The sequence below is a fragment of the Ambystoma mexicanum genome, chromosome 14, assembly GCF_040938575.1.
Source record: "Ambystoma mexicanum isolate Mex_15411 chromosome 14, UKY_AmexF1_1, whole genome shotgun sequence".
Taxonomy (NCBI): domain Eukaryota; kingdom Metazoa; phylum Chordata; class Amphibia; order Caudata; family Ambystomatidae; genus Ambystoma; species Ambystoma mexicanum.
The window spans coordinates 549452877-549468031 of NC_090940.1; the positions used below are offsets into that span (position 1 = coordinate 549452877).

The 15155-nt window shown below is 46.0% G+C and overlaps 1 protein-coding gene across 2 annotated transcripts in view; it reads left to right on the forward strand.

Moving 5' to 3' along the window:
• The window catches only part of STON2 (stonin 2), a 991146-nt gene that overhangs the window by 241695 nt on the left and 734296 nt on the right, over window positions 1-15155 (forward strand). For both annotated transcript variants that reach the window (XM_069637853.1, XM_069637852.1), the window contains one exon: window positions 11950-12126. In XM_069637853.1, the coding sequence (XP_069493954.1) occupies window positions 12039-12126 (88 nt within the window). In that variant the 5' untranslated portion in view covers window positions 11950-12038. The remainder of the gene's footprint in view (window positions 1-11949; window positions 12127-15155) is intronic.

The window sequence follows — 15155 nt, forward strand, 5'->3', positions numbered from 1 at the left end:
TTTGCAGAAGAATATTCCTGCGAGCCAGACAAACTAGGCTGAGCGGGCCAGTCCAGTCAGTCATCTCGGCGCTACACGTCACGCTGGTGGAAACAACAGGGGCCCAGTTCCGGTCGACGCCCCCGTGGGAACCAGGTGAGCGTAACAACAACCTCTCGGACACCTAGGCGAGACCCCCGTGAACATCCTCGACAACTTCGCGGGGTCCCTGTGCCACCCCTGTAGCACCTTAAAGTTGTGCTCCATGTCCGAGGTGAACAAATTTCCATAAAATGCTATTTTGAAGATTCTGGCCCAGGCGTCCTCGGAGATCTCCTCACCTGCTAGGTTGTTCGAAAATGTACGAAAGTTTCTACTGCCTTGAAGGTCAAAGGTGTTTAAGATCTTGTACATGTTGGACACCGCCCCTTTCCTTGAGGTCGCCAGATCGAGGAGTTTTTCGAAGGGGGTCAGCTGTCTCCTCAAGTTCGGGCCCCATGATGGGTTGCAGAGGATGCCCTTCAGGCGGAGGTATTCGAAGATGGACTGCGAGTCTCTTCCGAGAGCCTCCCTGAGGTCCTCATATGTTAGGAATTCCCCTTCGCTAAACAGCTGCCCCGCCTATTCCATTCCCTTGTCCGACCATTCCTGAGAGTGCCGGAACCCCCTGCTTCCCAGTCTAAGGGGTGGCCCCAGAGAGAGGTCATTGGAGATGGCCAGGTGGTGAGGTGAGCGGTCCGGGGGCCCTCTCTCCAGATGTCCCAGAGGACTCCCAGGGTCGGGTGGGACCTTAAGTGTTGAGGGAATCGACCCGCGAGGGGCCCACAAGAGGTCTCGTACCTTCAGGGGATGGACGTCCATGTCTTCCAGGTATGTCCAATACGTTCCCATTCCCTCTTTCATATGCTCCAGAAGGACACGTAGTTGGGCGGCGCAAAAGTAGAGGTAGAAATCCGGGAGCCCAAATCCCCCCACCTCCCTAGGCAGAGACAGAGTGGTCCTCCTTAGTCTCGGGGTTTTCCCCTGCCACACAAAGTCTTGGACCCCCTTTTGTAGTTCTCTAAAAGTCTGAGTGGGGATCTTGGTTGGGAGAGCCGTGAAAAGGTAGAGAAGCCGTGGTAAAATATTCATTTTTACTTAAGTCATCCGGCCATACCACAAGAGGGTCATCTTGTCCCATCTCCTCAAGTCTGACTTGATTTCTGCCATCATGGGGTCATAGTTTGCGGAGCTCAATTTCAAAATGTCTCTGGTGAGGAGAACACCCAGATACCGTACAGCGGCCTTTTGTGTCTGTCTTTACTGTTGCCATCATGAGTTCCTTACACATACAATAAGGAACATTATCGATGGACCTTTTATAACTAGCCACTGTCTCCACAATCCCCTTTCCAGGCCATGGATCATTAAAAGACCCATATGGCACGTGCACACCATTGCACTGGGCAGCCCTTCTACCCTTTTTAATTTTATATTTGTAACACTCCCTCAATGTCTGCTTTCTAACAGTCACACATCCATCCACCAATCACTTCCAAAAACTGTACATATAACCCTATGACCACATTAAGCTTCCTCACACCAACTGCCACTTATCAAACTTCTACAAATATTTTGCAGCTGCATTTCCCTTACTTATACAGACAAATTGTACACAGTGCTCCTATAAATGCACATATGCATTGTGCAGTGAGAGAAGTCCATAAATACTAGGGGCAGTACCGATGGGCAAGTGCTCATGAGAACCCAGGAGAAAATGCCAAGGGATGCCAAGGTGGGACACCACTGGCTAACTACTGGAGCAGAGGAGTCGCAAGGGTGGGATGCAGCTTAACCATAATAGCCCTTTAACAAAGTTTTGTCTGGCAATTTAATTGGTTTTTAAAAGTGAACATTTTTCATGGTGTTACATCACTGTATATAAGTTATTAATAATTCCTATTTTCATATATATGAAAGAACTACAAACCTCCTTTAAGAAACATATTTTTTGCAACACATACTCATGTCTGTCGTTATAAACAGCTCATTCTGGGGATGCAAATCATTGTTCAATTACCTACGGCATAAGGTTCAACCATGACCCCAGCCCAACCAAACCACCCCTATTATTCACTGCACTTACCCTGCACCCTAGCTCAGTGTCCACTATACCCTTATAATGTAAACAATGGCCAGTGCTCATGGCTTGCAGCCATGACCAGTCTCCAAATACATGGTGGATGGGCTTCGGCCATGCCGCATTCCCCAATAAGCAAATCAAAGTGCACATTTGTTTTTGCCAAGAGCCAGGCCCACTACCCAGACACCAAATGTATATGACTAGTTTTTCTACTTGCAATCTTACACTTTGGAAAAATAAAACACAAGACATATTTCCAAAAACATGCTTTCAGGTCCTTGCTAATGCTCGTCGCGCAGGTTTGATGTATTCTAGTCCACCACTTCAGGCTGTAAGCGCAAGCAGAATATTTGTTCGCATTCAAACCTACCGCTTCGGCCATGCTGCATGCCTCAATAAGCAAATTACAGTACACATTTCTCCTTGCTGACGGCCAGGCTCATTGCCCAGAAACCAATGTTATATCACTGTGTTGTGTACTTACATTTTCACACTTTCAAAAAAATAAAACTCAGGACATATTTGCAAAAATCCATCCAGCGGTTTGGGCTGTAGGCGTGAGCACATTTTTTTTCCATTGTGTCTATGAGAAAAACCACACATTTTGGGACTTCCCCTATAACTTTGCCCCCCTGCACGAATCCTCACCAGACTTTTCAGAATCAATCTGATGGGGCCGTATACTTGTTTTGTGAGGATTTGTCAAGGGGGAGCAAAGTTATAAGCTGCCCAAAAAGAGCTCTTCCTATGGGTTGAGCAACTAAACCGTAACTACAGGGCCGCTGACATAGGCCCTGTAATATATTTTTAAACAACAGAAAAGTCTATAAGTTTGCTGGTATCCTGATGGTAATTCCGGCAGGATACTGGCAAATTGACCTACCATTTCCGCCACCTGATATCCCGGAATTTCTGCTATATTAGAGGTGGCGGAAAGGGCAGTAAATCCCCATTCCATGGAGTCCCACAGAACTCCATGGAGGCGATTGCCGGTATTACCGGTGCCCGTAATACCAGCAGTTTTTTGCCGGTGGTAGCCTGATTTACCTCCAGCTCTTGGCAGGAGGTAAATCAGTGACCCCCATCGGCAAACTTGTCGTTTTGCAGTGTGGTAAAAGTGCCAGTCACAGAATTACCAGCACTTTTCCTGCACCGCAAAACTTGTAATGAGGCTCTATAACTGTGAACTACAAATCCCCATAAATCTCTTCTATGCAGTAGTTCCTTAGTTTACTTCCTTCCATCTGTCACTTCCTGCCCAGGTCCTTTCCTCTTCTTTTGATGCCCTCCAACTGACATTCCCGAACCAACAGCGTGTGTCAGCTGCCGTGACCATTGGCGCCCACCAGGATGAGCTGAACTGTAAACTCAGGCAACGGCCTCTTCGGATCTCATCTTTCACTCAACCTAAGGCGCGAAGCAACTGACCCGCAAATTCTTGGCTATTATCCAGACTTCTGCTCCTCTCCTGTTTATACAAGGAATACATTCGGGCAGGTTACACAGAACCACAAGTGTGAGATATCACAACAATATTACAACAGCATCCTGTTCCGCCATTGCACATCTGGGCGGGATAATACTCACTTCTGTGTCTTGAATGGAATCAACACTTCCTGTGCTGTACGCTTGGGTAATCTTGATTCTTTGTCAAGACCGCAGGTGAGCATTATGCTTGTTCAAAGCTCCTCACCACTGCTGCCACTGTGCTTTAAATCGGCTTGAAGTAAAACGTCTTAAAAGTAGAATCATTTGACCAGTCAGCCAACTTCAAGATATCCTCAAGAAGAACTTTAGAGGCCATGGCTCCTCTCACTGAGTGCGTTCCAAACCGCAACACATCCACACCTGCTAGTGTCATTACCTCTCTGACCCATCGAGCTATCTAAACTGCTGCGACTGCCTTACATGGTTTCCTATGGGCTATGAGTAACTGAAAGATGCTCTGCAACCTAATCTTCTTCTTCCTATGCTCATACTCCTTCATGCAATTGGCTATAAACAATTTTGGCTGATCTGGAAAATACGGCTATGTGATAATCGTATGGTTGCACTTCATATGCTTTGTTAATGTGAATGCCGCCCCTTTCGGGTAAAACACTTTCATATCTATCTCCAGTCCCTTCATGTCAGTTACCTTGCTGGTTGACACCAGACATACTAGCATCGCTAGCTTTCCTGACAATTGATAGTTCACTAAACTCTGATTCTCTGGCCATCCGATAAATAACTCTAGTACCAAATTGACTTTCCATAGGCACAAATACTTTTGCAATGGTGGCTTGCATATTTGTACACCTTACAGCAGCCATACTACTGCTGGATGTTTATTAAATGGTGCCCCATCAACATGTACGTGACCTGCCGAAATGGCTGACCGGTATACTATTATGGTCCTAAAGTCCCCACCTACCTCTAATAACCTTGCCAAAAGGTTTAGCACTTGAACTACAGGGGCTGAAATAGAATTAACACTCTGCTGAGCGCACCAGCATTCCCATCGGCTCTATGCAGCACCATAGCACCCGAGTGTAGGAGGGGCGCATGATTTCTTGATAAAGTCAGCAACTGATCCTGAAATGCCCGACAATTTCCATCTGAGCCCGATACCCTGCAGACCAGCAATGGGAGGCTCTCTGCCATCATCAGACGATGCCAATTCCCTGTCGGTCCGTGAGTACATCCTGCTGGTGAGGAATCATCATTGGGAAATCCGAGGAACGTTCCATCAGAACTGAAAACCACGCTTGCGACTTCCGGTGTGGTGCTACTATCACTACTTCCGCCTTCTCCCTGTGGATCTTGGCTAAAGTTCTGACCAGCATCATGAAGGGCTGGAAGGCGTAATGTACTGTCTGAAGAAAAGCATCCGTGCCCAGTGCCACTGGATCCAACCTCCAGCTGAAAAATCTGTCTATTTGTTCAATCTGGATGCAAATAGATCTATGTCCGGAGGACCCCACAAATATGCAATCCTTTCGAAAACTTTCTTTTGCAGCATCCAGTCGCTGGAGTAGTTCAGGTAGCAGGAATTCCAATCCGCCACCACATTCTGAAAGCCTGGAAGATATTTTGCATTGATGGAAATTGTCTTGTCCAGGCAGTAGTGCCAAAAGTCCTTGGCCAGCTCCACTAACATCCTGGATCTTGTACCCCCCAGGTGGTTGAATTATCTCACCTCTGAGATGTTATCCATCCTGAGAAGGATGCAACAGTTTTCTTTGTCCTTCGTGAAGGTCTTCACTGCGAACAACTCCTCTAGGAGCTCTAAGCAGTTGATGTGTAGGTCTAGTTCTCCTTGCAACTATTTGCTGCCTGTCTCCAACTTACTGCATCTTGCTCCCCAACCAGACTTGCTCGTGTCCGACTCTATAATCAACTCTGGGACATCCCCAAAAATCGCACATCCACTCCATGCTTCCATGTTCCAAAGCCACCACTCCAGCTCTGTCCTTTCCTCCTGATCTAGGGGTACTAGCCGATGATATCTCAAGCCCATCCGGAGATGTCTGATCTTTAGTCTTTGTAACGCTCTGTAATGTAGCAGTCCCAGAAATATGACTTGAATGGAGGCTGCTAGCAGCCCTACCATTCTCGCTAAAGTTCAGATCGAGATCAGTGTCTTTGCGAGTGCTGCCTGTAGCTCTTTCTTTATTGCTCTAATTTTATGAAGTTCCAGAGTCGCTTTCCGGGTATCTACTACAAACCCTAGGAATACCATATGCTTTCTAGGCACTAGTTCAGACTTCTCCAGATTAATGATGAACCCTTGCGATGAGAAGACACCCATCATGCTTGTTCGTGCAGCAATTCTTTCTTTGCCTCTAGGATGAGAATGTTGTCTAGGTATATTATGATTCTCATGCATGCCTCTTTCTCTCATGGCTGCTGCCACAACCTTATGAATTTTGTGAAGGCCCAGGGTGCTGGTTAGCGCCTGAACGGCAGCCTCTTGAATTGCCATGGCTGGCCCTTCCATAGGAAGCTTATATAAGTGCGGTGCTCTCCAGCGACCAGAATGGTAAGATATGCATCTTTACAGTCCATCCTTGCCAGACAGTCTCCATTTTGGAGGATGTCCCTGAGAAGGTGTACCTTCTATCTTGAAGTGCCTGTAAACGAGCTCCTTTATATTGATGACAGGCAGCACTTTGGGCCTCATCACGAGTTGGGCGGTAATGCCGGCGGTATTACTGCCGGCGGTATTAGCCCTACCGCCAAATCCCCCGGTGCGGATTGGGCTCAATGGGGAATTTTCGCGCTCTTACCGCCGGCGGGATCTCCCGCCGGCTGTAATAGCGCAAATTTTCAGCGGATTTCCCCCCAGCTCAGAGCTGGGGAGAAATCCGCCAAAGCCCTGATTTGGCGGGCCCTTAAATCCGGCGGTAATAGCGTGACCGCCGGATTTAAGGGTTACCGCCAAACTCGTGATGAGGCAATGCACTAGAAACATATTGCTGACAAATGCAGGGGCAAGTCTCCCGCTGTGCTCTATCGCCCCTTTTATAACTAGAAGCCATAGCTCCTCTTCTAGTAACCTATCCTCCTCCTGCCTTCGCGCTATGCGGGCGGGAATCATTCTCTTTATGGGTTTGCTAACGAACTCTAGCGGGAACCCTGTCACTGCCAAGCATTGCTTAAAAGCTTTTGACAATTTGCCAAGAATACGTTTGTCCTGCCTCCCACTGATAAGTAACGCGCCTTTGCTACTCTCACCTGCTTGGGCACGTTGGTTACGGAAGTAGCTCCTTCCTCTGCATCCTCTAGTTCCACGACCTTGTGCTGGGAAGAACAAGTCTGGTTGTCGTGATTCCCAGTATTGTGCCCTGGGGTTCTGAGTTCTTCTATGTGCTTGGAAGCAGCCTGTCCCTGCAAAAACACGATTAGGGAAGATATTCTTGATCGAGGACTGTGCTTTCTCAAGTGCAGTGTAGGTACCGATAAATGTGCTCATTTCTCTGGTGAACGCTTTGCCAAACAAAAGACCTTGTGTCGCTTCCCCTGCTTCATACGACACTAGATATCCTAGTTTTGTATCAATCTTTAGCAAAAAACTCCTTCTCCTCTCGGACGAAAGAGAGCAGTTGGCATTGTCTAGCAAACAAACGGCTATCTGCAACCATCTCCCCAGTGTCTATGCGTCCACTGGCTCGCCAGTATCTCAGGCTCTCTCGGCCAGGTCCATAATCTTGGCTATCGGCCCCACCAAATCCAACAATTTCTACTGACAGCCTTTCCAGGCTCTATCCATGGCTTTTCTGACATCCTTGGATGACTTTGTGAGAAAGGTGAGCATCCTTGAGTCCAATTCCCGTGTCTCTACTACTTTGCTTGGGAGTTCTGGATGTTACATGGGCACTCCGATCTCATTCAGAATCTTGTCTCTTTCTCTAGAGGCTTGTGCAATCTCTGCACCATATAGGACGTCACTCTAGGAGATGGTAGCCAGTCATTAGATCTGGGATATCTAAGACTATCCAGGTCCAACATGTCTGCCAATTCTTCTTTAGGGCCCTCCATGTTCTTCTCTTTCTTCTCTTATCGCTTCTCGCCACTTTCATTGAGGAATGTGAGTCAGACAAGTTGGTGTCTGCCGAGGTATCTCCATCACCCATATTGTGCGCCCGTGGGGATGGGGTACGAAGCTCGGCACTGCCGACCTTTGCATGAAAGCTTCTCTAAGCTTGTCGAAAGTATCGGCCGCTACCTGAGTGTTTCTTTTACACTCTGTTCCTGGAACCAGGGGAGTAGAAGAGATTTTTCTCTTCCGGGTCTGTTCCCTCACCTGTACTGTCACCTCTTTGCGAGGTTGACTAGAGGACGTGATTTTGGTAATTGTTGTATTTCTTTTACTCAGGTCATCCCCAATCCGATTCTCCAGTGCTTCCAACCTATCCTGCAGGGGCCACCCCTTGAATCACTGCGACAGTGAAAGAATCGCCCAAGACCCTCTTAAAACTTAACGTGAGGTTTGTGTCCTCCTCTGTAAGCACTTGCTCCTGGCTTTCCTCACTCTAGCTGTCTGACTCCATATTGAAGGGAGTCTGTCAATATTCTGTACTTGTGCCTTTTGCCTGGACCAAGCAGGCTGCTACTCGCGTCCTCTGACAACGGTGATTAGGTGTAGCTCAGGATGGGGATGCACACTGAGTGTGATCTGCTCTAGCTGATAGATAGCTGTGGACCACTTCAATTGACAGACGTACTAGATTCCCAGTGGCTAATTAGCAGTGAAACACTTCGGTCTAACTAACATGTGCTGGATTGTTATACAATCTTGTGTACGTGCAGTTCTCTCAGGCTTTACTGAAGCACAGTTATCTTCGGTCTCTAGCGGGCTGCAGTGGGCTGCTTTCTCCCTGCATAATTCTGTGCGTGCAAACCTGTAACTCTTTCAGGTAAAGCGGGCGCAAGCCAGTGACCTTCGAGTGAGCTAGTTATTCATGGATCCAGTTCACGCCCCAAGCTACAGCTGGGCCATTTGACAGCTGCCCGAGTATGAAGGCTGACTTGTATGGTAGATATCATTTGCATTTGTGCAGTGTGAAGAGCAGTGAAAAATTGCCTGAAAAGTTCTCTGCTTGCAGTTTGGCGGCAGGACCACCTATGATTGGTGCACATTTTGGTAGTTCATGACACAGTCCTATCTCCCTATTGTTACAGGGTTGCCACATGAAATCACAGCTAATGGCCCCTAAAATGTATCACAACGACTTGCATGCATGCACTTACTTTGCAAGGCACATTTTTACCAGCTGCAGCCAAAGAGGGCACCCCCCTTTACTAGAAGCCTCCAGGCAGTGCAGGCACTTTAAATCCTTCTGTTTTACTCTCAATCAGTGGTGACTGTGAAGGCATCATGAAGCCAGACAGACAAGCGATTCAAAGTTCAAAATAAAAGAATGTATTAACTCAAATGTCAGGATGGTTGAAGGCCTAACTTGCCTTATCGTAAGGTAGGATCTCCCTACCTGAACGAAACTACTGAAAGTCTGAGTCTTAAAGTTCAACTTAAAAGTCTGTTTGTGTCGTAAACCCATCCTTGCCCTCACAACTAATGCTAAACAATGTGTAGGGATGTCAATAACATAAGTAAAGGTGATAAAACAAGAGTTCTGAGCTTCTGCCAGCTCTTAGCTTAATTTTCAACTTCCCTTCCACAAATACAAGAAAGTTCCACAAATGTCTCTCGATTACTGTTCTTAAGTTCAAAACAGTTCCACAAAGCCTAGGGGTTCCCTTCCCCAAGTTCAATAAACGCAGTTCCACAAATACTCAGGGTTCCCTTCCCCAAGACTTCAACTTGCTAGTCTCTCGTTGGCTTCTGTCTCTCAGTTTTCAAAACAAAGTTATCTTTCCTTCTGGATCAGCTTAGTAACTCTTTCAACGTATTCTTTCCTGGTTTGCTTAAACAGAGCGTTTGGCTTCCATAGTTGAGGGTTCCCTGGTCTAGGCGCAGTTGTCAGACCAAACGGTCTACCCACTACAGGTCACTTAACCAGGAACTTTAGGCCTTTTTACCCACAAAGGTTCTGCCTTTTACCTATGTAGATGCTCCTGTTCAGTTGGCCTTTCCTTGACAGCCTCTCGGCTTTGCCACACTGTGTTACATACCTTGGACCAATCCTTCGTCTTGTTAAACTGTGTTCAATTACAAGAGTTCACTTTGTGGTTATTTTACTCCTTTATCAACTTGCCATTATGTTTTCTCACAATCTTCTATTCTTTCTTTCTTGCTGAGGTGTAGTTCATATGCATTTCCCATTTGTTATAACTATGCTCATAAAAGTTTGATTCAGTGCGGTATTCAATAATTGTTCTGTTTAGTTTGCTGTTTGCTTTGCTGTTTCTATTTCACCCAACCCACGGCCTCGGGTTCATTTAATCAATTTCATATGATTTCACTTTTTCAGTGCTTGCCTCTCAGACTCCACAGCCCGCAGGAACACCCCGGTCCGAGTAATTTGCTTTCTTCCCTCACCGGTCTTGGGCCGTCCTTCCAGACGGCTGCACTGCCTGTATTCAGCCTCAGTCGCTGATCTCCCTTTGCTCGCGAGCTCTGCTTGTTCTCCTGTGAGTCTCCGGATCTCGCTGTCAGCTCCGCTCAGCTTCCACGGATGCTGGCAGCTTCCCTCCTTCCTCTTCTTCGTTTGTTGCTCTGGCGGCACAGTTTCGACCACAGGGGCTTCCAAACTTGCGGTTCCTTCAATACCCGGCTGCTCACAGGCCCCACAAGTCCTTTGGTACTTCTGCCGGCGTCCTGGCTGCTCTCCAGGACCCACCTCGGCTGCCTATTTCCAAACTGGACTCTCTGTTGGACACTTCCACACAGGCCTCCCTGTTGGTCTGTGTGTTGCTGGTTTCCTCCCTTTTTATACACCTGCAGCCACCTGACAGGTTGCAGGTGTGAGTCTTCAATTAAAATTCCCTGACTGCAATTAGAACAACATGCCTGACCTTCACAAGACTCTGTAGACATCTTTGTCCCAGTACTAGAGTGGTAAAATAGGTTACTAGTGGTCACTACTCCTAGTCGTTCCTTTCCTCATCCCAGTAGTGTAGAAAATGGAGGGGAACTGTTGCACACAAGGCCGGTGGAGGGATAAGGTGGCTTTCACAGGGAAAAGGGGGATACTATGTCTCGCCTGGGGGCACCCTGTTCCCAATCCCCAAGGACACTCCACCCAGGTGATACTCCCTCGCTTCTCCACCCCCAGGGTCGGGATCCAAGAGCGATGGCCTTTCCCTGGCCACCTTAGCAGAGAATCCAGGGGGAGTAGGAGTGAGGATAGCCTCAGGTTTCTCACTTGACCCAGGACTAATGCCTGTGGGGCTTATCACGGGTTGGGCGGTAACGCTATTGCTGCTGCATTTTCCGCTCCGTACCAATCCCGAGTATGGGTGGAAAGTGGGAGATTTACCTCCAGATTTTTTGCTGGAGGTAAATCTCTGCACTTTCTGCCCATTTGCAGCGCTATTGCTGCAGTGTTAATAGCACCGTGGTAATAGTGCCCAGAATATCCCATTGGGTCCAATCAACCCAATGGGAATGCTGACACACCGCCCCCGCCGCAACTCATGATCTGGCGCTAATAGCGCCGGACCGAGCTGCAGTAACGCAAATTGTGTTGGCCGATCCTGGCGGATTTCCCGCCACCATACCGCCAAGATTGTGATACAGCCCAATATCTACATACTCGTCCCTTCTCCCTGGCACCATTTTGCAAACAGGATCCCAAGTGTACATTGCATGCAATTAAATACTTTTGGTTCAATGAGATTCATTAATTGAGTGCAAAGAAGGACAAACATTGGGTGCAAAGATACACAGACAATGGCCATAGAAAGGGATACTTGTATCAAAGACGAAATGGCCAATATGGCTGACAAGTTTTGGGAAAACATTAGAAAGGGTTAGGGTTTGGTGAAGCAGAAATTGGGTACAATAGGGGGCTTATTTCGTGCTGTATGCTTCTGTCTTTGAACTGAACATTCTGAAACGCTTTTAAATCTAACTAAAAATATTTGTTATGCATGAGAGAAAAAACAATTTCTATTTGGGGGTTAGCCATTAACAATATATTACAATACATAAAACCACAGAAACAATTTAATAATTTTAAAACCAGTCCAAAAATATTAAATATTAAAAAGGTCTACCATACCTTTTAAAACCTTCCCTTACAAACATACAGACATCCGATATAAAATGCATATAATTCATGGAAAACTAGATTTCTTAACTAAAAATACTTTTCATAAGTCATTTAAAAAATATATAACAGTATGAAAAATGTATGTCCTGAACTAACGGCACATGTTTTATTGGTTTATTTTGTTGGTCACAGGGAGCCTGCTGTAGTACATAAGGAACATCACATAAATCCCTTGGGCCTTCTCTGCAGCCACCCACGAGGATGCACCGCCTCCTGAGAGGATGACATCACTGGCTGGTACCATCGCCACTCACCAGTCAGAGTGGGTGTCCTTCCATGATGAGCCATCTTTTCCCATCACTCCAAATGGTACAGTCAATGTTGATTCTTTTTTTTGTGTAAATATTTATTTGTATTGCAAATACAGATACATATGGAAGAAACACAACAAACAGTTGTTTCTTAATTTATATTCAGTAAACATTGGGATCAATAAATAATATACATACATATAAATGGCATCAAATAAGTTACTGATAAAACATAAACTGTTGAGAGTAAGTCTACATGCAGCCTTCCATGTATAAATAAAACATTTTGAAAAAGGGTAGACAGCGACTCTAAAAGTCAGAAACTGAAGATGGGATGAGACAAGTTGTAAAAAAAAAAAAGGAAGCCCAAGGGAAGCCCAACAAAATGGTGCGGTTAGGGCTAATGTGCTTTGGGGAATTGTTTTCTACGTTCATTTTATGTTAATAGTTTTTATACTGCACTAATTCAGCACTGCAGTAGTCTCGGAGCACCTAGACTTGTTAGCTCATTAGCTATTGTGCCCCAACTACCCGTATCCATGCATTAGTCTGTAGAATGAAAAGAAACAGGGTAGTGGATGGAAAAGAGGGGATGGACAAAAGGAAAGAGGAAGATGAACCTGGGGGAGGAATTGATTTGCGATAGCATAGGTGCATGTCAGTCCTCTTAGGTGGACATATGATCTAGAAAGGATGGGTTTATCTTCTGTATGGAATTAAATGGAATAAGTTCCAAGGCCGATTTGGAGAATAATTAGTACTCCGGTAGGTAAGTGGGCGGGGAATCTGTGGGGGGTAAAGGGGGGCAATGACCTCATTCCCCAGCGGGGGACGATGGCGGCCTCCAGCCATGCAGAGGCTCGGAGCGGGAGGATTACCATGTAGTAATTCCCCTGTTCCGAGCTTCCTTATTTGCTGGGAGGCTGCTACACGCAACCCCACCTGGTACTAATAAAGAATGGACTATGTAGGAAGCTGAATGTTTGTGGATAACAGAAAGCGGACACTGCTGACAAAATTTACCATATGTTGAAAGCCTAGCCACCCTTAAATGTGAGAAGTTCTCAAGATCGGATTGAGGATTATTAGAAGTTTCCTAATTCCAAATGGAGCCAATGAATTGGCATGATTTAACTATGGTGCACACTCAACTCCACTACCATAGGTCATGCTTTATACACGCAATTAGGTTTGTAACTTTTTTATTTTTTTCTCTCTGTTGGCACCAAGGTGATCTGGGGCGAGTTGAGGCCCCTTTGCAGTTTGATCCCACACTATACAATGGCTCAAGGCCTTTCAGAATACAATTAACATACGACTTTTTGACACGTGGCTGGCTGTTTTGTATTTGAGTCACTTAGGCTCAGAGCATGCTTTTATTTTTATATAACTAAACATTTTACTATAAAAAAGATAAAGAATTTGTTGATGAATAACTAAGTGTTAAAACATTGCTTCGACTTGAAATTCACTTATTCATAACGTGCTGGGTGTAGCTAAGGATCTATGTGGGTACCAGCTAGGAGCGACTAACTTCTGCAGTATACTTAGGCAACATTATACATGCATTTACATTCAGTTTTGTCAAAGATGAGGTAGCGTGTATTGTGGGGGTTCAGGGTCTGAATGTCCAAACATCACTTACTCTCTGTTGACACCAAGGTGATCTGGGGCGAGTTGAGGCCCCCTTTCGAGTTTGATCCCACACTATACAATGGCTCAAGGCCTTTCAGAATACAATTAACCTTCGACTTTTTGACAGGTGGCTGGCTGTTTTGTATTTGATAGTTAATCTCAACTAAAGTTGATGGGTTAGCAATCCTGTCTCGACCCATACAATGTTTTAACACAACAAAGACAGAATATCTTATTCAAATCCGTAAATCAAAATAATGGATGTTCTCGCCCTAGTAGAGCGCTGGTGTATCGCCTGCTAAGGTTAGGGGATAGAAGAGAAAACTCGACCTATCCTCTCTCACTACTTTACTAGTACGCTAAAAAGGTTCACACTAATTGGAAGTCAACAGGGCTATTTTTAATATTATTGCTTCCATTTGGTGTGACTTATCACAAAGTTTTAAAAGTTGCTATCATATGAAAATTAGTTATTCCATATAAGTCTCAGTACCTATTTTTGGTGCTTTAGACACTGGAGAGTAAAAAGACTTGGTAGTGCTACAGACCAATTTCTGTTCTATATGGGTTTTGGGGGTTGGATCGTCAGACCAAACCACTTCATGTCTACCGGTTTCAGCGGATATGGACCCGCTCTCCGCTTTCTTCAGGACTTCCCTATAGCTCTTAATTGTACAGGGAAATAGTTTAATAAAAAAAAGACACTCTTGTCAGTTGTTTGTCTTGTGCTCCTTCTTTCACTGTGTGGAGGGCGTCTCAATTTTAATTTCGGGACTTCATTTTCTTCATTCTTCCTGTCCCTCTTCAATTGTAAATCTCTGAAAGGCTGTTCCTATTCGATCTTGGATTTTTTGTACTGCATTAATCTTCTCATACGGGTTACATCCCCAAGTGCTGTTCTGGTATCCTCCTTGGTGAATTATGGGAACCCGGTGTATTGTTAAGGTAACCGGTGTTCCTACAGGAAAGTGTACTGTCGAATATCCACCTTTCAGCGCCTCCGTAAGTACGGTGTCCGTGTAACGGCCGGTGTATCTTCCAATTGGGGATGTAACCCGTATGAGAAGATTAATGCAGTACAAAAAATCCAAGATCGAATAGGAACAGCCTCTCAGAGATTTAATACCAAGCAGTTGTGTGGATGGCAGAGGGGAGGAGGTGGGGGGGGGGGATCTCGCTTACTGTGCGCGCTAGACGAGGAGGACTGCAGGCTGGAGTGAAACCCTAATAGCCAGTTACTATTACAAAATGGAGTCTGTGATTCACAACATGGGGTCTTAATCACCCCTGGGTTTGCTATGCAGGGTGTGTACGAGGGTATCGCAGCACCCAGAGATAGTCCTGTACGAAAGGGTTCGCGGTTCCTAGAGGTGTTCCCGCATGGGTTCGCCGGGGCCCTGGACCCAAAGCAGCCGTGACTGGGCCTACCCAGGAAGTGTAGGAAGAAGGGAG